Raw genomic sequence first — 23,787 nt, 5'->3', positions numbered from 1 at the left:
GAAATGCAACTCACCCTCAGGGTAGATTTGGCTAATTCACCACCGAGGAAAATCTGCTGAAGGTTTTTAGCCAAACCAAATAGAAAAGTGAATAAATATAGCAATAAACCACTTGCCTGAATCCCTGGCCCAGGACCCAGCCACCTGTCCACCACCACTATTGTGAAACCACAAGGCCAGAGGTCACGCCAGCCAGCTTCCGTGCGTGGGTCCTTGTCTTTCACGCTGAATGAAATTCATTAGCCCATTGTGAGCTGTTCAGGTTTAATGCTTCTGCAATCACCTGATGACTTGGAGCATGGTGGAGAGGCTCAGACAATGGGCCCCCGTCTGAATAAAGGCTCCCTAATGCCTCTCCCAGAGTTGAGTCAGGCCCCGCCCAGGGTGCCCCAGTGGGTCCTACTGAATCACGTCTGCTCCCTGGGAATTGCTCCCATGTGAGCTGGAGGACAGGAGGGCAGACTTGTGTCCATGCCTGCTCCAGGGAAAACAGGATGAGTGATGCCTTCCGGGGCTGTACGGAGCCGGGGTATGGCCAGGGCAGAACGGAGTGGCACTTCTGAAGCCGGCTTCAGGCTCTGTAATGGGTCAAATTGTGCCCCTCAAAAAAGATGTCCAAGGGGGAATTCCCTGGCAGTCCAGTGGTTAGGACTCTGTGCTTCCACTGCCGGGGGCTTGGGTTCCATCCCTGGTCTGGGATCTAAGATCCCACTGGCCATGTGGCGTGGCAAAAAAAAAAAAGTCCAAGTCCTAGCCCCCAGGACCTCTTAAAAAGGACTGTGACCTTATTTGGAAATAGGGTTGTTGCAGATGGATTAAGTTAAAATGAGGTCACATTGGAGTAGGGTGGGCCCCTCGTCCAGTATGACTGTGTCCTTATAAGAAGTGGAAGTTTGGACACAGGCACACAAAGGGAGAATGCCTTGAACTTGAAGGCAGAGCTTGGGGAGATGCCTCTGTCTACAAGTCAGAGATGGCCCGCAAGCCACCAGAAACTAGAGGACAGGCACAGAACAGATCTTTTTCTGAGCGCTCAGAAGGCACCAAACCTGCTGACACCTTGGTGTAAAACTTCTAGCCTCCAGAGCTGTGAAAGAGTACACTTCGGCTGTCGAAGCCACCCAGTCTATGGTGCTTCATACAGCAGCCCCAGGAAAGGAGTTCAGGGGCTGATGGGCCAGAATCCTGGCTCAGTGGCCTCCCCTCTGGGAGACCTTGGGCAAGTTACTTTCCTTCTTAGAGCCTGTGGCCCAGAACCTGAGACTCAGGGGGCCTTTCTGGATAAAGTCCAGCCAGGTCCATCAGATTCCTCACCTGGATATTTGTAGGTGGTGGGAAACTGGGTGACAGTGCCCACTCAGCCCTAGCGCCGGGGTTGAGCTGGCCATTTTGGGCCCAGTGCCAAACACACAGCAGAAGCAGCCAGAGTCCCATGAGGCACCCAAACAGAATCCCAGAGAGATCAGCACAAAAGACAGCAGAGAGGAGGCTTCGTGCAGACCCTGCTGCGATTCCTGTTCCTCCCGGGGCCTGGCCATTCAGCGTTGGCTGGGTTTTCACACCTATGTTCTTCCCACGGACTCCCCTTCCTTGAGGTATCAGGAGGACAGTATTTTAACTGATCTCTCTGCCTGTGTTTGGAAGCACTTTGAAAACTGTAACCCAGGGAACACGTTTTCTTGGCGACAACCACCTTATCGAGCACCCGTTGTGTGCAGGTAAAGAAGCTGCAGGTCCTGTCCCAGGTGGTCTAGGCCAGGGGAGTGGCATGGAGAGGCTATAACAACACTGCCATGCCGCCCCCCCAAAACCACCCCCCCAGTTCAAAATGAAACAGTGAGGACGGCCAGCAGAGTTCCAGCGTTTTCCATCGTCGACTGTAAAAGGCTTTTGTGAAATGTCAGAGATGGCATTCATCCCCTTCCTCGTCTTTTTTTCTCTTTTTGAGAGATGTGGGCTAACAGAGAAATGATAAAAAGCGTGATTGGGGCTGAAATAGGCAACGTGGGGGGTGCCCTGGTGGTCCAGTGGTTAAGACTCTGAGGTCTCACTGCCAAGGGCCTGGGTTCAGTCCCTAGTTGGTAAATGAAGATCCCGCTTGCCTCATGGCATGGCCAAAATAAATAAATAAATAAAAATAAAATAAAATAGGCAACATGGCGTGGTGGCTAAGAGAACGAGTCTGGTACCAAGTTCAAGTGTGATGTTGGGCAAGTTAATGAACCTCCCTGCTCGTTTCCTTATCTCTACAATGGACACACTAAACCTCATTGTAATTTTGTGAGGATTGATTTAAAGGAATCAACATAAGCAAAGTGCTTACACCAGGGGCTGGCACACAGTGAGCCCTATGTGGTTATTTGCTATTTTGTGTGTGTATGTGTGTGAATTTACTTGTTTATTGACTGCATTGGGTCTTTGCTGCTGTGCACGGGCTTTCTGTACTTGCGACGAGTGGAGGCTACTCTTCATTGGGGTGCACAGGCTTCTCATTGCGGTGGCTTCTCTTGTTGTGGAGCACTGTGGGCTCTAGGCACACAGGCTTCAGTAGTTGTGGCACACAGGCTCAGTAGTTGTGGTTCGCAGGCTTAGTTGCTCTGAGGCATGTGAGATCTTCCTGGACCAGGGCTCGAACCTGTGTCCCTGCATTGGCAGGTGGATTCTTAACCACTGCGCCACCAGGGAAGCCCCTATTTGCTATTATTATTATTATTATTTTATAACTTTTATTGAGATACAGTTAACATACAATAAACTGCATCTATTTAGAGCGTACAATTTGGTATCCCAATCTCCCAATTCATTCCCCCCCCCAACCCTCCCCGCTTTCCCCACTTGGTGTCCATGTTTGTTCTCTACATCTGTGCCTCTGTTTCTGCCTTGCAAACCAGTTGATTTGTACCATTTTTCTGTAGTCCGCATATATGTGTTAATATACTGTATTTGTTTTTCTCTTTCTGACTCACTTCACTCTGTATGACAGTCTCCAAGTCCATCCATGTCGCTAGAAATGTCCCAGTTTCCTTGCTTTTTACAGCTGAGTAATATTCCATTGTATACATGTACCACATCTTTTTTATCCATTCATCTGTTGATGGACATTTAGGTTGCTTCCATGTCCTGGCTATTGTAAATAGCGCTGCAATGAACATTGGAATGCATGTGTCTTTCTGAATGATGGTGTTCTCTGGGTATATGCCCAGCAGTGGGATTGCTGGGCCATATGGCAACTCTATTTTTAGTTTTGCAGTTTTGCAGTTTTCGTTATTATTATTAATGAAATCAAGAAAAGCCCAAAGTTGGGGAACACAAAGAAGTGGTTGTGATTTGGAATAAGACATTTTTTGGGGGGCCTGCCCAGCTCACAATGACACACCTGAGCATCCTTCTCACCTCTAAGGGGTGAGTGGTTGCCAGTAGCCACATTTGTACGCTTGGCTCGGACACTGGCTGGGGTGGGCATATGGGCCAACTGAGCAACCACATTCTTCCCTTAGAACTGGACCAAAGAAAGAGCTCCTGGTTTATTGATCCCGCTGGTCTCTCAAATGGTCACCTTCTGTCAGGCTGAAGCGACACAGCAGAGAAAGCTGGCATGGGGGGAAGGATGGCACAGAAGCGGGCACACAAAGTCCCTGGGTCCCTGGTTTCTGGCTCTTTCTGAGACCTGCCTACCTGTATGCCCTTGGGGTTCTGTGAGACACCCTCGATTCCTTAAAACCGTCTCCACTCTTTTTGAAGCTACTCTGATTGGTTTCTGTTGCAGCCGGGGTCTTGGTGAACACCTGGATGCTGTAGCCTGCCTTCCCCTCATTTCTCTGCATCTGCAAGGGTCTGCTCCCTGGATTTACAAGAAACGTCCACTCCTTTCACGTCAGCCCAAGCAGACTGCAGTTTCAGTTTCACGCTGTGGGTGAAGAAAGAAGGGACCAGGAGTTGAGCAACCATTTTTCTCCCTACCATGTACGGGGCACTGCCTTCTTCCTAAACCTTGTTCTGAGCACTTTACATACACTGTCTCATTTGCTTGACTGTGAGTATCACCACTGGATCTCTGTTTCACAGATGAAGAGACTGAGGTTCTGAGAGGTTGAGAGGTTTGGTTAGTGTCATCCAGCCAAGTGAGGTGGACAGCTGGGACGCAAATCCAAAGTTTGTGCTTTCAGCCTCCTTCCCATCCTACCTGGAGCCCCTGGACGGCATCCCCCTGCTCTCCTGCTCTGGGATCTTGGACGAACCCTTAATCATGCCTCAGCTGATGGGGGGGGGGGAGGGGGGGTGGGTATGTTTTGGAAGAGCCGCACATACTCCACACATGTAACACGTCCCCTCCCTGCCCCCCATACTTCCTTTCCTTGCTTCTTAGCAACTGACTCAGAGCGGATGGAGGGGAAAGAAGTGAGGTCACATTTAAATTGGTCAATTTGAGCAGCTTACCGCAAAGGCTGGTGTGGGAGAGAGATGCAATTAATCTGAAAAACACAGTGGTTTTTATTTTTAAAAATATGATCCGTGGCCTTCAGTCCTCTGTGTGGCTGTGCCAGGCATCTGTTTCCACGACTCAGCAGCAGCCTGGTGTCCGGGCGCTTCATAAAGTCCCTGCGAATTTTTTAAAAAACGAATGGCATTTGTCTTCATTTTAAAAAGTAAAACAAATCAATACATGTTCATTGTAGAAAATTTAGGCTTGGGGGTGGGAAGAGAGACATAAAGAAGAAAACAGTATTTACCCATAATTGTTATAGCCATGTAATAGATAGATTAGTCAGCCACGAAAGGAACAGACCACGATACGTGCACCAACACGGATGGATCGCAAAAATTGTTATGCTGCGTCAAAGAGGTCAGACCCAAAGGAGGACATATCTTTTGACTCTATTTATATGAAGTTCAAGGAGAGGTGAAACTATCTGTAGTGACAGAAGGCAGGTGGGGGGGTTGCCTGGGTCTGGAAGTGGGTGGCTAGGATCAATGGCAAAGGAGCATAAGAAACTTTTCTTGGGTTGTGGGAATGTTCTACATCAATATGTTGATTGAGGTGGTGGTGACCTGGGTGTAGACGTTCGTCAACACTTATCAACATGTTCTTTTTAAATGGGTGCATTTTATTTCATGTAAATTATACTTCGATAATGTTGATTTCAAAAGGGGAAAGAGCTTCCTAGGTGGCGCAGTGGTTAAGAATCTGCCTGCCAATGCAGAGGTCACGGGTTCGATCCCAGCTCCAGGAAGATGCCACATGCCGCGGAGCAACTAAGCCCATGTGCCAAAAAAAAACAAAACAAAAAACAAAAGGGGAAAGAGTGACCTGTAATCCCACCACTCCAGAGATAACTGCTATTAAGGTTTTTGTGCGTGTATATAAATGAATCAACTGATTGTGTAACAAAGGTTAGTTCCAGATAAATGTTCAATCCTCTGTAATACTTTAAAAAAATTAACCTCAGATTTAATTATTTGGTGAGAGTGAGAAAGAAAGGCAGAGCGGGTAGTACTTCATGTTCCTTTGATGCCCACCTTTGCCCCCCAAATTCCCCAGACCAGAGAGGTGGGGGGCTTGGCAGGGTCATCACTCAGCCGCCCAGTATCACAGGCTGCTAAGTAGGAAATGAGCTCCCACGCCCTCCTCCCTCGGTCCCGCCCATGAGCCTAGAAGATGGGCTGACTTCACATCAGCTCAGAAGCCGGGGGGTGGAGGGGGAATGTTCCCCGACTTTAGGACGAAAACATGACTCCTCTCATACCAGGAGAATAAGCACATTTTATTATTTGATCAGTACATTAAATGCCATTGGTACAGAGTGTGTGTTCCGTTATGCTGGTGTCTCATGCCTGTTAAAAATGAGGTTCGGGAATGCTCTCCTGGATGATGTAATTTTGAGACAGAGTTCTCAGACGGAGCTTCCGGAGCGCTCCCCAAAAGCAACAGTGCCATGGGCGGCTATGAAATTAAGAACAAACAATTCTGTTGCCTGCTTTTGGTGCTTGGCATATGATCGCAGGCGTGGCTTCATACCATTAAGGGGCTCCAAAAACACGACTCAAAACAGGTTGCACTTTATTTCATCCCGAGGGTCCCCGTGTTCCTTGACAGTCTGATAAAGCCAGTTGTGAGTTTCCTCTAGCCCCTGGGAAGTGGCATCTGAGGAAGGACGTGCCGTTGCATGAGTGTGGACAATATAATCTCCCCCAGACCGTGAACCACAGGATGGCTGGGGAGCAGTTTGTACCGGCTCACAGGGTGGGAGAAACAGCTTCCTTTAAACCAGGGGTTCTCAATCAGGGCTGATTTTGCCTCCCAGGTGACATGGGGTAATGTCTGGAGACACTGCGGTTGTCACAGATTGTGGCTGCTCCTGGCATCTGTGGGTAAGGCCAAGGATGCTGCTAAACACCCTCCAGTCCCCAGGACTGTATGTCACCAAGAATTACCAAGCCCTAAATGTTAATAGCGCCAAAGTTGAAAACCCTGCAAAGATGTTGAGTGTTTGCACTCCAGGTGTTGGGCAGACGGGAAATGTTTGGAGAAGTGATCTAGAGGACAGCCTGTGACCGGGGCCATGATAACATGGGTTCTAAAATGACAGTGGCAACACGAAATAGCCAATGCTTATTCTAAGTGCTTACCCAGTGCCAGGCTGTGAGCTTGACATTGATTATCTCATTTAATTTCTTTTTTTAAAATAGTTTTATTTTATATTTATTTAGGCTGTGTTGGGTCTTCGTTGCTGCAAATGGGCTTTCTCTAGTTATGGTGAGCATGGGCTACCCTTCATTGTGGCACACAGGCTTCTCATTGTGGCACTCGGGCTCAGTAGTTGTGGCTCTCGGACTCTAGAGCGGAGGCTCAGTAGTTGTGGCGCAGAGGCTTAGTTGCTCTGCAGCATGTGGGATCTTCCCCGGACCAGGGATCAAACCCGTGTGCCCCGCGTTGGCAGGCGGATTCTTAACCACTGCGCCACCAGGGAAGTCCCTCATTTAATTTCTCTGACTCTGGAAAAAGGTATTGTTACAGTTCCATTGTGCAGTAAATCAGAGATACACACAGCTGGGAAAGGGAAGGGCAAGGAGTTTGTTTGCTTCCTTGCGTACATTTTTTTGGGGGGTGGAGGGTTAGGGCTAGGGTTGAGGGGGTGATTGCCGGAGGAGGGGTGTCTGATTCCCTTCGCTCGACTATGAGCCCACAAGGGCAGCATCTTGTGTGAGTTGGATCTGTAGTCCCCAACAATAGGTGCTAATAGACGTGTGTTTAATGGAATTGAATGAAAGAAGGAAGGGAGGAAGCAGGGCAATGTTGCCTAGTGGTTAGAACGTTGGTATTGACGTTTAATTTCCAACCATCCAACAGATAAACCTCGTGCCTCTTCTCTGGGCCAGAACAGGCAGGGACCTGCTGGAGCTGACCTGTACTGGCTCATGAGAGCTGATTGTTAATTTTTCAGGAATTTTGCAAGCTGGTTGTCCAACAGCCATTAAACAAGATTAAATGAATACAAAGTTATGATTAATCATATTTTTTAAAAAGGTAGTAAAACTCATCACTTCCTAATTATTTTACTATATTTTACTAGTATCTCTGTTCCGGAGGTTATTTATGTCTCTTTCGGGGTCGCCAAACTTCTTCTGTAAAAGGGCCAGATGGTAACTATTTTAGGCTTTGTAAGCCGCGAGCTGAGTCTGGCCCCTCAGCCACTGTCTGCTGCCCCCTGGAATGCTGTATCTGTAGATGGAAACACTCTGTAATGGGGTGCGTCCCTTCCCAGCTCCATGGTCAGTGATGCACGTTGATAACCTGAAAACGGCCATGGTGGGAATATTTCCACCAGGGAGACTGTCGAGTGCTATAAATCAGGGCTCCCCACTCCCCGCAGTAAGCTGATAGTTAAACATTCACCAGTACACCACTGGACACAGTGATGGGCAGAGCTGGACCGGACCCTGCCCTCTTGGAGGGTATAGTGTGTTGGTGGGGGAGGCAAGGAGGGAGCTGGGCAAAGGCTGCTGGGGATCTCCATGGAGACCACTCCTAGGAGGACACCCACCTATGGGCGTGTCTGCCGGAAGGGGCGGGGCTGGTAGAAGCGGGTGCTTGGGTGGCCCTCTCCTAGGGCTGGCCATCAGCTCCAATGCTGTCCTCCCCGCCAGGGACTTTGTCACTTCCTCACATCCCTTTGTGGGCAGCAGGTCTGTCTTCACCCTCTGAGTTGGCTCCAGGAGTGACTCGAGGGACATCAGGAGTTGAGATTTGAGCTCAGGAGGGCAGTCTCCTGCCTGTTCACTGCATTCCCCCAGCTCCTAGCATGGAGTAGCTTCTCCACAAGCATGGCCCGGGGTGAACCCGTAGTGGGTTGCTGACCCAGGTGGGAGAGGTACTTCCAGTGAGCAGCTGAGAGCAGACGTTGCTCTTCGGGACTGACTCACATGAGGAGGGGCTTGCCAGCAGGAATGCAGAACATGGCAGCTCTGTCTGGTGACCTCTGCGAGTCCACTGGCCCGTGGGAGCCCACGGAGAGTGAAGGGTTTGTGAATCTGCGTGCCCTTCCTGCTGCTCCATAACCTTCTCAAGTTGGATGCCAGGAGGGTGAGCTCTAAGGGGACTGCACGGTTTTCTGCAGCGTCTGGATTTCCATGGCACCAAGGATGACCTGCGTACATGACCCATCAGTGGAAACTCGATGGGCTTGTGTCTCCTACAGAGATTGGGGGCTGCAGGGAGGGGTCTTCTGAAGGAGGTTGACAGCTGGACTTACTCATTTTTAGGTCAGGAACCTGGGACAGTGGGAGGCAAGGGGCTCTGTGTATCACCAACTATCAGTGCGTCCCATCTCTTTGCACCCTCAGTTACTGACTTCGACCTACGACCTGCATGTTCCAAAGCAGTGGGACAGGTGAGTCTGACCATAAGTCACTGTCTACCTGTGTGCAGGCACTGAGTGCCGCTGTCAACAGGAACTCCTGTAGAAACACGGATTCTTGCAGTGTCTTGGGGGCTCCATATCACTGACTTCAAACTCAAGCCAAGAAATACTATTATTGAAAGATGACACTGATCAAATTCAACACTTTCTTCCTGAGTCCCTGCTCAGGAAAACATGACAAAGGGGGAGGAGAAAAACATGGACTTTCAGGTCAGACAGAATTTCAGCGATAAACCTTGGCTGGATCCCCATGGCTGTCTGACTTTCTCTAAGCCTCAACTTCCTCACTCTCAAGATGGAGATGATGATAATTTTTGCCTTCTGGGTTGGTTGGGAGGAAGAAAGGAGAACAAATACATGACACCCCCAGCATAGTACCTGGCACTTGGGTGCTGGTCATTTTATCATCCTGTTCCTGTTTAATGCTTACAAATCAACCACCATATCAAGCAGTGTTGAGGATGTCTGGATGAAGTCAGGGACGCTTTGCATCCTGGAAAATCTCGTTCTGCTGAAGTTTTGCCCCCTAATGGGGAGAGGAGGGTCCACAGACGTCCCTCAAGTGGAGAGCAGCTGCTTTGTCTGCCACCAAGCCTCCCCACTCCATGATTTCCTGCTGGACCCCATCACCTCCCTCCTGGGGGACCGTCAAGAGCCTCCTCACCAGTCTTCCTGCCTCCAGGCTGCTGCGCAGCAAATCTTGTCCATGTCATGCTGTGGCCAGTGACCTTATGAAGTTGATATCTACAAGTCACTCCCCTGCATGCCCCACGTGGTGGCTTCCCACTGCTCTCGGGAGAGTCTAGTCCCTGAGCCTGCATTTCAAGGCACTGCCCGCCCAGCCCCTGCTCACCTCTGAGGCCTCTGCCCTGCACCCGGCGGGCTCCTTGCATGCCTTGGTGAAATGCCTGGAGTTTCCTGCACAGGCTGAGAATCCTCCCACCTCTTTGCCTTTTGTGTGCTGTCCCCACTTCCAGGAGCACCTTTCCTTTTCTTTAGCTGATTCTTAAAGACCTCTTGGAGTCAGGACATGTCCCCGGTGCCCCAGCCCGTCTGGGTTAGGCACCCCTTCCCTGTTCCTGTAGCCTCAAGCACAGTGTGGTCACTGTCTTTACATGGTCTTTAGACCCTCAGCTCTGGCCACACCTGGGCCCAGTCCTGACTAGCTAAGTGAGCCTGGCAGCCTGTCTGTATCCTCATCTGCAGGAGGGGATGCTGATTGGTCAACCTTGTGTCACAGATGCGTGCTTAGGATGCTGGGAATTACTCCTGTAACCAGCAAACAGCAGGAGCTCAATCAAGGTTTGAACAACAGACCTAACCGCCTTAACGGCATGGCCTGGGGGTCTTGGTCACACCCCACCCCCACCTCCTGCATCCACATCTGTGTTACCAGCTGGGGGCTCTGGCTTGCTTGACTCCTTGCTTGATGGTTTTCTCAAGGCCATGGAAGTTCAGAATTTGCTAGCAGGTTGTGGGGCGTCAGTGAATTCCCCATTTTTGCACCTACCTGTTCCTCCCCAGGGCTCATGAGGAGAGAACAGCTCTGCCCATCTCCCTGGCAGCCTGGAGGTGCATCTTCTCTGCTGAGGGACCCACACTTGGGGCCCTGCCATCCACCCTGGCCCCAGCCCTGGCCAGGCTCAGGTGAGAGTCTTCTGGGGAGCCCTCATCTTGTCTGTTCTTGGGAGAGAGGTGGAGGGGACACTCTCCACTGTAGGGCTGCGGTGGACACACTTCGGCATTCATGATCAATTCAACGCATGCTCACACACTTGTGTGTTCACTACAGACGCACCTTCGCTTAACAAAAAAGGCACAGATCTGGGGGGTTTAATTGCAGAAGTGTGTGGATGTGAGAAAGCCCAACCCCAGAGCTGAGCCCTTGCTGGGTGGCTTTAGGTGCCACTCCTGATGGCAGAAAGGGAACGTTTTGTTGCCCAGCTTAGTTCCCAAGTGACACGGTGGTTCAGTCCCCAAAGGTGCTTCCAATATGATGCTCTCAAAGCCCTGCGCGGGCCTGGGGATGCAGAGATGAACGAGCCGGTCCCCGCCTGAGGGGAGAGGTAAAGACGCTGGAGCTGCTGGGGTGCAGGCAGAGGAGGGGGGCGCAAGTAGCGCTGCGGAGGGATTTTACTGTCTAGGTCCCTCTTAGGAACGAATCACATTCCAGGGGCAGAAGGAAGGAGCGGGGCTGGGGAGCCGGTCCCCTCCCCCCAGAAGCGTGAGAACCCCCCCCAAGGGCCACCGCGGGCAGAGACCTGTAAGTGACCAGGAGGCCTGCGAAGTCCGACAGGCTGAGCCAGGGCAGCGTGGCTCATTATCCGCATAACCGACGGGACATCTGTCAATTCGAGGAAACATCTCTGTCTCGTGGCGCCAGCTGGCCGACCAGGTGGGCAGCCTGAGCTGGGGCGCGGGCTGCCACAGGTCACACGGTCCTGCCCCCACACCCCCGGCCCCGGCCCCTCGGGTCTGCACCTGGCCGCGCCTCCGCCGCCCGCGCGGACGGGTTTCGGGGCGCTGACAGGTCGCATCCCGGCCGGGCGCGGGGTGGAGGGCGGGACGCGAGGCACCGGCGGCCGGGGCGGGGGAAGGGGGAGGGGGGCGCGGCTCGGCGTGACGTCACGCGCCCCGCCCCCGCGGCCCCCGCCCACTCCCCAGGTTCCGGGCCGGGGCGGGCCCGGGCCGGCCGGGGCTCGCCCGCCCCAGCACCCCCCCGCGTCCCCCCCCGCCCTCCTCCCCGGGGGCCGCCCCCTCCCGTCGGGCCGCGCCTTGGCCCCCCGCGTCCCCGCCCGGCGGCCAGCCCCGCCCGCGAGAGGCCGAAGCCGCGGCGGCCGCCGCCGTTGCCGCCATTGACGTCAGAGGGGCGGGCACATGACCCCGGCGGGACCAATCGCGCGGGCGCCGAGCGGCTCCTGCGATCTCTCTGCCTGGCCGGCCCCCGCGGCCCTCGCCGCGCACTCGCCCGCGGACGGCCGCCCGGACGCACGTACTGTACACACGCCCGCGCTGCGGGGCCGAGACACGCCCGCCCGCGCGGCCCCCGCCCGCCGCCGCCGCCGGCCCCAGCGGCCCCCCGCGTCCCCCGCCGGCGCCCCCCGCCGGCGCCCCCCGCCGGCGCTGCCCCGCGTCCCCGCCCGCCCGCCCCTCCGCCCCTCCGCCAAGCCGGTCCGGCCGCCGCGAGCATGCACCCGACGAGCTAGGAGGAAGCCGGAGCCCCGCGGGAAGGACCGAGCGCCGCCCGCCCGCCCGCCCGGCCGCCCGGGCCCCTCCCCTGCGGGGCGCCCCCAGCCCCACACCCCCCCACCTTCCTGGGGGCGGGGGGGTGCGGGCCGCCGAGCAGCCGGGACAGCCCCGCTCCCCGCCCCCGGCCCCCTCCCCGGCACGGCCCGGCCGGCCATGGATGTGACCAGCAGCTCGGGCGGCGGCGGCGAGCCTCGGCAGATCGAGGAGACCAAGCCGCTGCTGGGGGGCGACGCGCCGGCCCCCGAGGGCACGAAGATGGGCGCCGTGCCCTGCCGCCGGGCCCTCCTGCTGTGCAACGGGATGAGGTACAAACTGCTGCAGGAGGGCGACATCCAGGTCTGTGTCATCCGGCACCCGCGGACCTTTCTCAGCAAGATCCTCACCTCGAAATTCCTGAGGCGCTGGGAGCCGCACCACCTAACGCTGGCCGACAGCAGCCTGGCGTCCGCCACGGTGAGTCGCTCTGCGCGGCGGGCGCGCCTGCCCTCGGGGCCCGGCGGGCGCCCCCTCCCCCCGGCTGCCCCCCGGAGCCCGGGGCCTGCGGGGCGCCTCGGGGAGGGGGGGCGCCTGGGCTCCGGGCTGGATGGCGGACTCCAAAGCGCTGCCCCGCCGGCGGGCTTGGGGAGACCCTGAGAATCCTGGAGAGGATCTGGCCCCCCCACCCCCAGACTGAGCTTTTGGGCACCCCCGGGCCCAGCGCTTGTGTTAATTACGGATGGGGACCTTGGGATAGACCGCCGAGGCTGGGCCCTGATGGTGGTGGGGGTTCCCTTTCTGAAAGCACATCTGGATCTGCGCCGGATGGGAAAACAAAACAACCAAAAAAAAAGAAAAAGAAAAAGAAAGAAAAAATAAACCCCAACAACCTCAAAACCCCAAAACCCAAAGAATTTCCAGAAGCCAGTTCCTTTCTTTGCTCTACCCGTCTTTTTCCTGCCCGGGCTGGCAGGCGAAACTGGGTGCTTCCCTTTCTGAAAAAATTTCGTTGGCACGTTGGGAGGGTGGAAGTGGAGGGGGAGGGGGCAGGGGTCCTGGGCTATCTCCTCCCCACCGAGGGCGCTCAAGTTCTAGTGCGGAAGCTGGCCTGTGAGGCTCTGGTCTTGCATTGTCTATGTAGTATTTTGTACGTATGTTTTGTTGCTGGAGGTTTTATTATGTTATTGTTTTAAAATATATGACTTGGACTGGGTCACCCTGATGAGAGGGAGAGAAGTCATCGGTCTCGTTCTGAAATCAATTATGCAAGGTGGAGAGAGAGGGCTGTGGTGGGGTCGCCGCGGGGGAGGGTGGCAGGCATGAGCCTGAACAGGATGCTTTGTGTTTTGAAACAAGGGCAGTTTAAAGCACCAGCTCTGCTTGGGCCCGAGCCTTGCTGTGAGGGGGTCTTGTCCTCTGTGGAGAGGTGGCAGGTCTTCCCCAGAACGCACACGACCCCCCTGGGGCAACAGTGATCCTGTTTACTAGGCACAGTGGGGGTTGGGGGGTGGGGGCCCTTAATCTAACGCCTGCCCACACCTGTGCCAAGAAAACCCAGCCAGGAAACAGGGTGTCGCTTACATGGCATGTCACAAACGTGTAGCGTGTGCAGACATTTCCCCAGCATCCATGTTCCCTTGGCAGTGTGTCACCGGCCGTGACACATGCTCCAAGGAATGGGGAGGGGGAAAAGTTAGCAGGAGAAACCGTACTCCTCGAAACAGCTCCCCCCCTTCCCGAGAGCACTGAAGCACACGAGGACTTTTATTCTGAATTTTGGGTCCGACGTGCTCAGAACACCTATTTTTTCTTTCCTGTGGGCATGTTGGTGCAATCTGCAAAGACTGCTTTCTCGGGGAGGATCCCTGGTTGCCCGTGAAGCGGTCCAGTCCCCGTTTCAGCATCGTGCATGTTCTCAAACCCATCCTGAGCCACAGGCCTCGCCATTTGGCTTTTCATTTGATGGAGGGAGAGTTTCAGAAAATTCACCAGCACGCAGTGTTTCAGATTCAGGGAGGAACTAGGGTCCTCAGTGGTTCCCTGCCTGGACCAGCAGCCCTCGAATCTGGCTTCAGAATTTTCCCCTGGGTGGGGGTGGGGGAGCTTTGTTTTTCTTTCTGCCACCCCCTAAAATGAAGGGGAGTTGGGGGGGAGAAAATGGTTGGCAGGCACGGTGACCCTCCGTGGGAAGGACAGGCCGAGCTCCCGAGCTCCCCTGGGAGAAGCCAGAAGCTGTGCTGTGCTGCCCACGGTTGGGGAAGCCAGCTTTGGAGGCTCAAGGTGCCCCTCCCCCTTTCCATCCCCTGGTTTACCTCTGATTGCTCAAGAGGTGTATATTTGAGAGAGTGGGGGGAGGAAGGGAGACTGAAGCCACGCGCTGGCTTTTCAAGCAGCCAGGGCCCCTGGCACCCCTTTCTCCAGCCGCGGTGGGGGGCACCTTGGTCTGCTTGGGGCTCTTTGGAGAGGAGCCATGATTTTCTGGACGGGGGGCCGAGGGAACAAGATTTGTTTCAGCAGAGCCTTGCTCTGCGTTGGGAGATGTGGAGGGAGGAACTACGAGCGAGTGCCCAATGGGCTGTCCCCTCTCTCCGCCCGTCGCCGGCGAGCCACGCGGACAGGGCAGGGGATGTCCCTAAATCTGGCCATGGTGGGCTCCGGTGGGCTGCACTGCCCTCCGTGCCAGAGCCTGTGAGCATGGGGTTGGGGGGTGGCTGAGGTGGGCCCGGCTGCGGCGGCGCTGGCCTCCAGGGCAGAGGTGGAGTTGACACTGCCACTGGGGACCTTGTCCCATCATGAGACACCTGGTTGCTGGTGTCCAGGCCCCGAGGAAGCAAAGCAGCCCCCTGAGGGGTTTCCCTGAGGCCCGGGCGTTATGTAACCTGTCTGCGTTTTACAGTGCGGCCCAAGCACTGGATTGAGAAATCTTAGCCCAAACGCAACAAAGGTGAGTTTGAGTGCAGTTCACTACCACAGAAAGCCCCGTGCGGCCCAGCCTCGGGCTGCCGGCGTGTCAGGTGTTTTGTATTGGCCATAGCCTTCCGTGACATGTACCCCATCCTTTTGTTAAGCCGTCTACACAGCACATCTCAGAACCATCTGGTAATTATCTGGTTAATTGTGTGGGCTTCAGGCACAAGACTCAGAGTGATTGATCTGGATTCAAACCAATAAACAAACCAAATACACTCTTTGCCCAAACCATCTTGGGAGTCTTTCTACTCCGATCCAATTAGCTGGATGGTGGTCAGACACACAGACCAGGCTTCCAGGACCACAGCTGTATCAGGCTGGGGCGGAGGCGTCCAGGAGCTCTCAGCCCTACCCGGCAGGTGGCTGCAGCTGGGTACACCCCCCCCCCCCCCCGCCGGAGGACCGGCCTCTCTCCATTCCCTGCTGGGGAGATGGGCTCAGCCTGGGGCGCCCCGGGGCCAGCAGTCTCACCCCTGGCCCGGCTGTAAACTTTGCCTTCCGTGGGGTCAGGTTGGAGCTTGCCCCTGTGCCTATCTGCTGGGCCGGTTACTGATTAAATCCTTGCAGAGTCAACAGTGTGCCTGACGTGGCCGGTGACAGCGCCAGGCCTGATGCACTCTGTGCTGGAGACTTTGGATCCGGAAGACTCATAAACAAAGAAGGAAACACAAAGGCGACAGTGACCTGGCTGCCGTGGGGGGTGACTGGGAGGCGTCCGCCCCTCCCTGGGGTACACAAGGCTGCACCTTGGGGGAGGGGCGGGGGAAAGGGCCCATCTGCCCAGGCTGTGGCCTGGACGCCCTTCCTCATTCCCCTTTCACGTCCAGACGTCCCAGTCCCCGGGCTTCCCAGGTCTTTTCGTGGTCACCCACCGTGGTGTCGTAGCCAAAGGCCAGGAGTTCAGCAAAAGCAGAGAAGATTCGTATCTGCGGGACCAGAATCCATTCTGCTGTCCTCGTGTCTGGGCTGAATTTGATCACCTGCTAGGCATGTTTGTCTGCTGGAAGAGGCCTTTGTCCGTGTGCTTTGTCTCCTCTGCACCAAAAAAAGTACGAATCAGCTGCTTACCTTTTATTTAACCTTTTTTTCTTTTTCAACATGCAGCATATGGCATCTCAGAATGTGGGGGGCGGGTCCAATATGATCAAACAGGGGTCAGAGCACAGGTGACAGTAGCCTTCTTTATTCTCAAGCCTTGATTCATCAATGACTTGTTTTTTAAATTTTCACCACTCTGCTGCTTTGATTGAAATGTCTCTGGGCTTTCTGTCACGAAAAGGATAAGAGGAGACACCTCAGTTCTTGTCGGTTTCTTTAGTCTGGTGTTTTCTTGGGGGCTGCAGCCTTCTGAACTTGGACGTAACACTTACCAAGCACCTACTGGCTGTCAGGTGCTGCATTCATCCCGGTGGTGGTTTCCCCTTGGGAATTAAAATCTGTGTCCTCCTGAGTAGTCCTAAGTTCCCTGGGAACTTTCCTGTGTGCGCACGTACACGTGTGTTCATTTCTCCACTTTGTCACTTGCACCTCCTCCTCGCCTTTGATTTATGTGATGTTTTTTGTGGCGTAAGTAAACACAAAGAATTTTTTTCTCTTTCAGTGCCATTTGTCATAAGATTTTGGAGTATATCAAATTTGTTTCCCAGGAAACTTGTCTGATTGGAGGTGGTGGAGGGGAGAGGCAGAGATAGAAGGGGAGGAAAAAGTCTGAATTCTCTGTAAGCAGCACGCATGGTCCACCTTCCCCGGGCTGTAATAATACATAAGTGCATTTTAAGGAAGGAGTAGTTTTGATGCCGCCTTTCTCCTGGTGCAATCCGAGATGCCCTTTCTGGCCGTGGGCAAAATTGTGCCAGTCCAGGTGGAAGGCATCTCGCTCGCTGCTCGTCGCTGGGCTTTGCTGCCAAGCCGGCGTGGGCTCCGTGGCCCACAGGTGGCTGTGCACGGCGTTGCCCGCTCCTCAGTGCCAACCAGGGCACCCGCTGACTCACCTGGCAGTGGGAGAGGGCATTTCTGGGGCACTGCGTCCAGTGAAGCTTAGGGGGAGCCTGGCAGCCGTGTCATCCTAAAAAACCAAAGCTCTCAGAGGGTGCCTCACTGCTGGCTTCGGCTCGGCCCAGGTGGATGGTAGCCCCTTGATGTTTCAGTGGAATGAACATCCGAGATGGTCAAGTTACGCCTTTGATTAGAGGATTAAATGAGATTAAGCAAGGCAGCCTAATGGTTCAGGGCATCTCCACCGTGGGGCAAACACAAAGGGATTTGCTGCCGCTTGTATGAGGTCTGGATTCTGAGGTTACAACTTCCTGGCTGTGTGACTTCTAGAACGTTGCTCTACCTTGCCAGCCCTTGCTTTTCCTCCTAGAGGGTGGGATAGTCCTGCCTCATTTACAGGGTTGCTGTAAAGATTGGGGACCACTCAGATTAGCACCTAGCAGGACGGCCAGCACACAGTAGGGGTGTGACAAGGGCCTGTATTCCACTTTGTGTTTCATAATTACCCTGAGAGAGCTTTGTGAAATTCTGCACAAATGCAAAGGATTCTTGCTATTTAAAAAAGGGCAGTCTCTGGAGGAAAGTATCCCAAGATGAGCGGTGCATTTGGAAAAGTTAGGGGTATTTAGTGCATCTGGTATGTATGAAGGCAATAAAATTGTTGAAAGCAGTTTAATAAAAAGTTCCCAGGGGGTGCAGTCTATTTTCTTTAGAGAAAACACCAAACTCTTTTTTTTTTTGTAAAATTGAAATAGTAACGTGCACAGCAAATAAATTCAGACGGTACAACAAGGTGTGTAAAGGAAAATGAAGCTTCTTTCTTATTCCATGTCCCCATGGCGCCTGGTTCTCCTCGCAGGCCAGCCCTGCATCCTCGCCGAGCTTTCAGGGCGTTTACACACGGTTCAGTGCCGTTAGCGTTCACTGGACGGTATGTTTTGGCCATCCTTCTGGATCTGTGCCTGTCCAGCTGCTCTTTCCTGCTGCACAGTGTTCCGTCATAGAGGGGCGCCAGGATAATGTAGGCAGACCGTCCCCTATCACTGGACATTCAGGTTAGTCCCAGGCTTTTGCAGTTTCTTACAGGACACTTTCCATTTTGATCGAGTGGAGTTGTTTCTGTTTTGATAATTTGAATGTTTTTTGCCTGCTTCTTTAGTGAGTGTTAAAATCTTCAGTCCCACAGTGCTTTGCAGGGGGGAGGGGGGAGGGGCAGTGCTGCCTGGGCTCGTTGCTGTCTCCAGTCGTGCTTGGATCTGGCTTACGGTCTCCGGCCAGGGAGCCTCTGGAGGGTCTGGCCGCCTGGCCTCACCAGGAACTGGTCAGGGGGCCCGGCCAGTCTTGCTGACCTCTGCCCTGAGGACAAGGGTCTGCATGGCCAGGAGGGCTGTTTCCTGCCCCACCTGAGAGCATCGTTTTTGTCCCCAGGCTTCCTGCTTCCCCAGGATGGAAGCCAGGCCCCCTGGCCCTGTGGTAGATAAAAGAAGGAAGTGACAGTGTCTCTTCCCTGCTCCTGGCTCTGGTGACAAGGCACCCAGTGCGTTCGGCAGGACACCGAGGGAGGCTGTGTGAGGTTGAAGGGAAGCTTGGCTGATACCAGCAGAGCCCTGCAAAGGGTGATGAGGCGTGTGTGTGTGTGTGTGTGTGTGTGTGTGTGTGTGTGTGTTTATGGGGGAGGTTTTCGTGTCTATTGATAGGCAAAGGGGACCACAAAGAACATGTTTTTGGTGCTGAAATTGATTGTTGTGCTGAAATTGAATGTCCTGTGTGTGTGTGTGTGTGTGTGTGTGTGTGTGTGTGTGTTTATGGAGGAGGTTTTCGTGTCTATTGAGGCAAAGGGGACCACAGAGAACATGTTTTTGGTGCTGAAATTGATTGTTGTGCTGAAATTGAATGTCCAGTAGCCATTCTTTTACTCCTGCCAGGTGCAGAGCATTTATAGCAGTCTCTGGATGTCAGTAAGGTGGATGGAGGAGAACAGCCCAGCAGAGGGGTCAGACAGGCAGGCTTGAATCCTGCCCCTGCAATGTCCTCACTGGTGGGTGACCTTGGGCAGGTCACCTAACCTCCCTCTTTATCTGTGAAATTTGCATTTTGGGGACTTCCTTTTAGCCTGATGTCAGGATTAGGTGAAGTAAGGCATGACAGTTCATTCAACAGATAAATATCACTGTTTGGAGGCACTTTGAGGAAGACCAGTCCCTGCCCTCCTGGAGCCTGTGTTGATGGGGTGGGTGACAGACAATGAACCACTGAGCAAGTAAATATAAAATCTTTCCGGCCGGGAGAAAACAAAGCAGCCGGCGGGTGGGGTGTGCGGGGCTTGCGGACGGGGAGTTTTGCTGCTCTGCACATGGTGTTCAGGGAAAGAGGTGGTATCTGGTGGGAGAGGATTCCTGGCAGAGAGGATGGCAAGTGCAAAGGCCCTGAGGCTGGACTGGACTTAGAGATCACCCAGTGAGGTGCCTGGATCTTAGTAAATACTCTACCGTCGTAGTCACCCCTGCCTTCCAGGAGCTGTTATCATCTATTAGAAAGTATTTATGAGCACCCAGGATGTGCTCCCTGCTCCATGGAGCTCCCTTGTTTCTAGCACTTCTGGGGGGGGGTGTGTGTGTGTGTGTGTGTGTGTGTGTGTGTGTGTGTGTGTGTGTGTGTGTTATTTAACCCATTCGCTCCCACAGTGAACAGCAGCAGTGCTTTAAGAGACTTTTAAATTACCAAACCCAGCAAAACTCTGTGTTACAAAGGTTCTGGGACCTAGAACACACTAGTCATTGAATTCGCCTCAGGCTTTTTTCCCCTGATGGGGGACGTGCTGAGGGCAAGAGTGTTGCCCAAAGACCCTTCCACATGACTCAGCAGCCGTGCTGGGCTTCACAGCCGGACTCCTGCCTCCCTGCACCCCCAGCACCTTCACTGCCTGCCTTTGCCATTGGTTCTCCTGCTTGCAAGCTGCTCTCAGAAATGATCTGATCTGATCAGGAGAGTGTATGAACAGATTAGGCTGAGTAAACTCACTTTGGAGGGAAGCAGAAGAGCTGGATTCTCTAGTCGCCAGGTGGGTGGGTGGGCAGGACTGCACGGGGGCGGGGCAGCAGAGGCTTCCCTGGGGCTGGGGTCCTCGGGAGGGAGGAGATAACGCTGAAATGTTTCCTGGTGTCCTGGGCTAGTCCCAGCCTCTTAGAGGCCCAGAAAAGCTGCAAATAGGAGCACACAGCCTGGGGAAGGCCCAGACTGCCTCCTGGCCCTGCTGCCTCCTCTTTTGGCTCACTCAGCCCAGGTGAATCTGAATCACTGGCACTTGTGTGAGGCTCAGCAGGTGGCTGATGGGGCCGGACCGCGGTCAGGGTGGGCTGACTGCTGTGACAGTCAGCCCCCAAACCCAGGATCTTCACACAGCACGATTTACGTTGGGCTCATGTCCAGGTCCAGTGGGGGTTTCTGCCCCTCCAGGGCCTCGTGGAGTAGGGGTTGGGGGGAGGGAGGGAGCACCAGGCGGAGGTTTGGTCTGTGGGTCTGGCCGCTCCGTGGGCCACAGCTCAGTCACGTGGCTGCCCCCGTGTGCAGGGGAGGCTGGGGAGTGGCGTTAGCTGTGTCCAGGAGACAGGAGACCGTGGAATGATGGCGACCCCCACCCCGGGACCGTTGGGACACTGCGGTCGTCTGGAGGCCTCCAGGGTACCAGCAGCAGAGCTGCTTCCCTGGAATGGAAATTTAGATGGCGTGGTCTCTTCTAGCTCCTGGGTTTGAGCTTGGTGGCAGGTCAGGAAAGTTTGCACTCTGCTCTCTGGTGGGAAATAAAATAGGGTAAACGAACCTATTGCAAGGGATGGAGCAATGTACATGTGATGACAGTGACACTTATCATCTACCTGCTGAGTGCCAGGCACTTGCTCTTTTAATTTTCCGAACAGTCCTGCGGGGTGGGTATTCCTCTTCCCATTTTATAGATGCTGCAACAGAGACTCAGGCAAGAAGAACTGGGAAGAGGTAGAGTTGAGAGGCAAAGGCAGGTCTGCCGCCAGGCCTGAGTGTGTATGTCCGTGAGTATATGTGCGGCTGTTGCATATACAAAAAGTGATTTCAGACTCTTGCAGAGACATCTTAGTAGGGAATCAGTGGCCTTATCAGTTCAGCGTTTGCCAGTGTTTGGCAGACATCCCTTTGTGAATTTGTCAAGTGAGTTCAGGGAACTGGTGTTGGAAAGTGAATGCCAAGTGTTTGTAAAGGGTAAGCGCCAGGTACCAAGTTTGTGAATTGAGTACCAGATACTGTGTATGCAAAGGGAGTTTCCCAGGTACTGCACTTGTGGAGTGACTGTCCCCAGGCCCTGGCTGGCAAGGTGAGTGTTGCCTGGTACTACGCTTACAAAGTCAGACGTACCCTTAGTTCCCCAAAGGCTCACAGTTAAATTGGGGGCACTTCAAATTAGGATACACTGTAGGAGCACATATCCTCAGAGAGATGTGTGCCTTGTCCTGCTGTTTGCAGGGAGGGAGAGGTATTGCCAGGGGGCCGGGTGGTTTCAGGAAGGACTTTGTAGGAGAGACGCATCTGGACGGACAGAGGTAGGATTCGGACTGGCAGAGAAGGGGGTGGGGGCCAGGGGCGGGAATGGGCAGGGGGGCCAGAGCACACGTTCTGGGCACTCCGTGCCGTCCTCCCCGAATGATTGGCATTGTGAGAGCAGGTAGGGATAAGGGTGGAGAGAGGGTCACTTCCCAGAGGAGCCCTCAGGGTCAGTGTGGGATTCACGTGTGAGCCGGGAGGGCCTGATCGTGACACAGAGGGACGGGGAACTGGCCACCAGCTGGGAGCCAGGGATGTCCCCAAATGGAAGCTTCGGGAGCGCAGGGATCTGAGTCAGCAGGCCAGGCGTTAGTCACAGTAGGGACCACCGCAGCAGCCACGCGCGAGGGTTCGTTTGCCAGGAGCTGGGCCGGGAGGTTACCTCGGTGACCCCGCCACAGCCGAGCGAGATGCTCTCGCTCCCTCCTTTTCCCAGGTGGGGACCCTGAGGCTGTGCCTCTCAGCAGACACTCTTTGGCGGAATGAGCGGGTGAATGAGTGAGGGAAGAAATAAACGAGCTGCTGCTTGGGTCCAGTTGGGTGGTCCCTCCTGTTGGAGGGGAAGCGGGAAGAGCCACGTTCAGACCTGCACCCTCCGCGTCCCTGTAACCCCGGGTGTCTCTTTCGCTGCCAGTGAAGGACAGTGCATGCAGGAGACCCGTGCGTTGCCCTGAAGAGCTGGCTTTGGGGTGGATACAGGCCCTCGGTTCCTGGTCCACTGCTGGGCCCGTGAGGCCGCTGCCACCAGAGGCGTCTGGTGCTTTCCGGATCCCCGGCCTGGGACCTCTGCTCTGAGCTTTGGCTCCCCTTCTAGAAACTTCCTTCCTGGAGGCCTGATGGGAAGGCCCCGCCTGGCCCTGGGGCTCTTGGGACGGCGGCACCATTGGGCCGAAGCAGGGCAGCAGTGACACCCTGCTGGTGTCCACAGTGGGCTCTCAGGCCAGCGGACCTGGGGCGGTGGGGGCAGGGCTGCCTCGCTGGAAAGAGGAACAGGGACTCTCTGACGTCTGTCTGCTGCTCGGGTTGGTTCATGTTTCACGACCCTGTGACCGAAGCTTGCCTTGAGGGTGGGAAAGTGAAAGAGCCGGACCCGTCCCAGCAGTCTGGTGGCTCCTGGGCTTGGGGGTCCCAGAGTGTCAGCCCGCGGGGTCAGATAGACCGGGACGGGGTGGAGGCGACTGCAGGACAGTAGCGGTCATTTCCTCCAGCCACGCTGAGCCCCTGGGGCGTATTTGTGCATTTAAACCAGCCCCTGAGGCTCCTGTTTACAGACAGGGAAACTAAGGCCCTGAGAGTTTGGGTTTCATCGCTGGAACCCAGCCGACCTGACCCCAGAGCCGAAGGCCTCCACGGTGCGTGCTGCCTCGGCTCTGGGTTCGAGCACAGGACCCTGGGTGGTGAGGAGAGGTCACCAGCGAGGCACTGAGCACTACAGCTGACGCTTACAACAGCACCTGCTCTCCTGAGCCATCACGTAGAGGAGCGCTTTTCAATTTTTTTTCAGTTGCAGTGTAGTCGATTTACAATATTGGTTTCAGGTATAGCGCATAGTGACCCAGTGTTTTTACAGTCTATACTCCCGCCTTACAAGTTATGACAAGACAACGGCTGTGAGTCTCTGTGCTGTACAGTATGTCCTGGCTGCTTCCCTGTTTACACACAGTAGTTTCTCTTAATCCCACACTCCCATCATGCCCTCCCCCCTCCCTTTCCCCTCTCCTAACTACTAGTTTGTTTTCTGTGTCTGTGAGTTTATTTCTGTTTTGCTATATACATTCGTTTGTGTTATTTTTCAGGCTCCATGTATAAGTGAAATCATACAGTATTTATCTTTCTGGGACTTATTTCACTAGGCTTAATATTCTCTAGGTCCATCCATGTTCCTGCAAATGCCAGAATTTCACTCTTTGTTTATGGCTGACTAGTATTTCATTGTGTGTGTGTGTGTGTGTGTGTGTGTACGTACACACACACACACACACACCCTCCCCCGCATCTGTATCCATTCATCTGCCGATGGACACTTGGGTTGCTTCCGTATCTTGGCAATTGTGGGTAATGCTGCCATGAGCATTGGGGCACACGTATCTTTTCAAATTAGTGTTTT

General features: G+C 54.3%; 1 protein-coding gene across 2 annotated transcripts in view; it reads left to right on the top strand.

The window, feature by feature from the left end:
• Positions 1–12,067: 12,067 nt before the first annotated feature.
• Positions 12,068–23,787, top strand: part of CMIP (c-Maf inducing protein) — a 222,890-nt gene continuing 211,170 nt past the window's right edge. For both annotated transcript variants that reach the window (XM_057711373.1, XM_057711372.1), the window contains exon 1: positions 12,068–12,620. In XM_057711373.1, the coding sequence (XP_057567356.1) occupies positions 12,321–12,620 (300 nt within the window). In that variant the 5' untranslated portion in view covers positions 12,068–12,320. The remainder of the gene's footprint in view (positions 12,621–23,787) is intronic.

This window comes from Hippopotamus amphibius, chromosome 16 (assembly GCF_030028045.1).
Source record: "Hippopotamus amphibius kiboko isolate mHipAmp2 chromosome 16, mHipAmp2.hap2, whole genome shotgun sequence".
Classification (NCBI taxonomy): domain Eukaryota; kingdom Metazoa; phylum Chordata; class Mammalia; order Artiodactyla; family Hippopotamidae; genus Hippopotamus; species Hippopotamus amphibius.
This window is presented reverse-complemented; position numbering and strand designations above follow the sequence as displayed.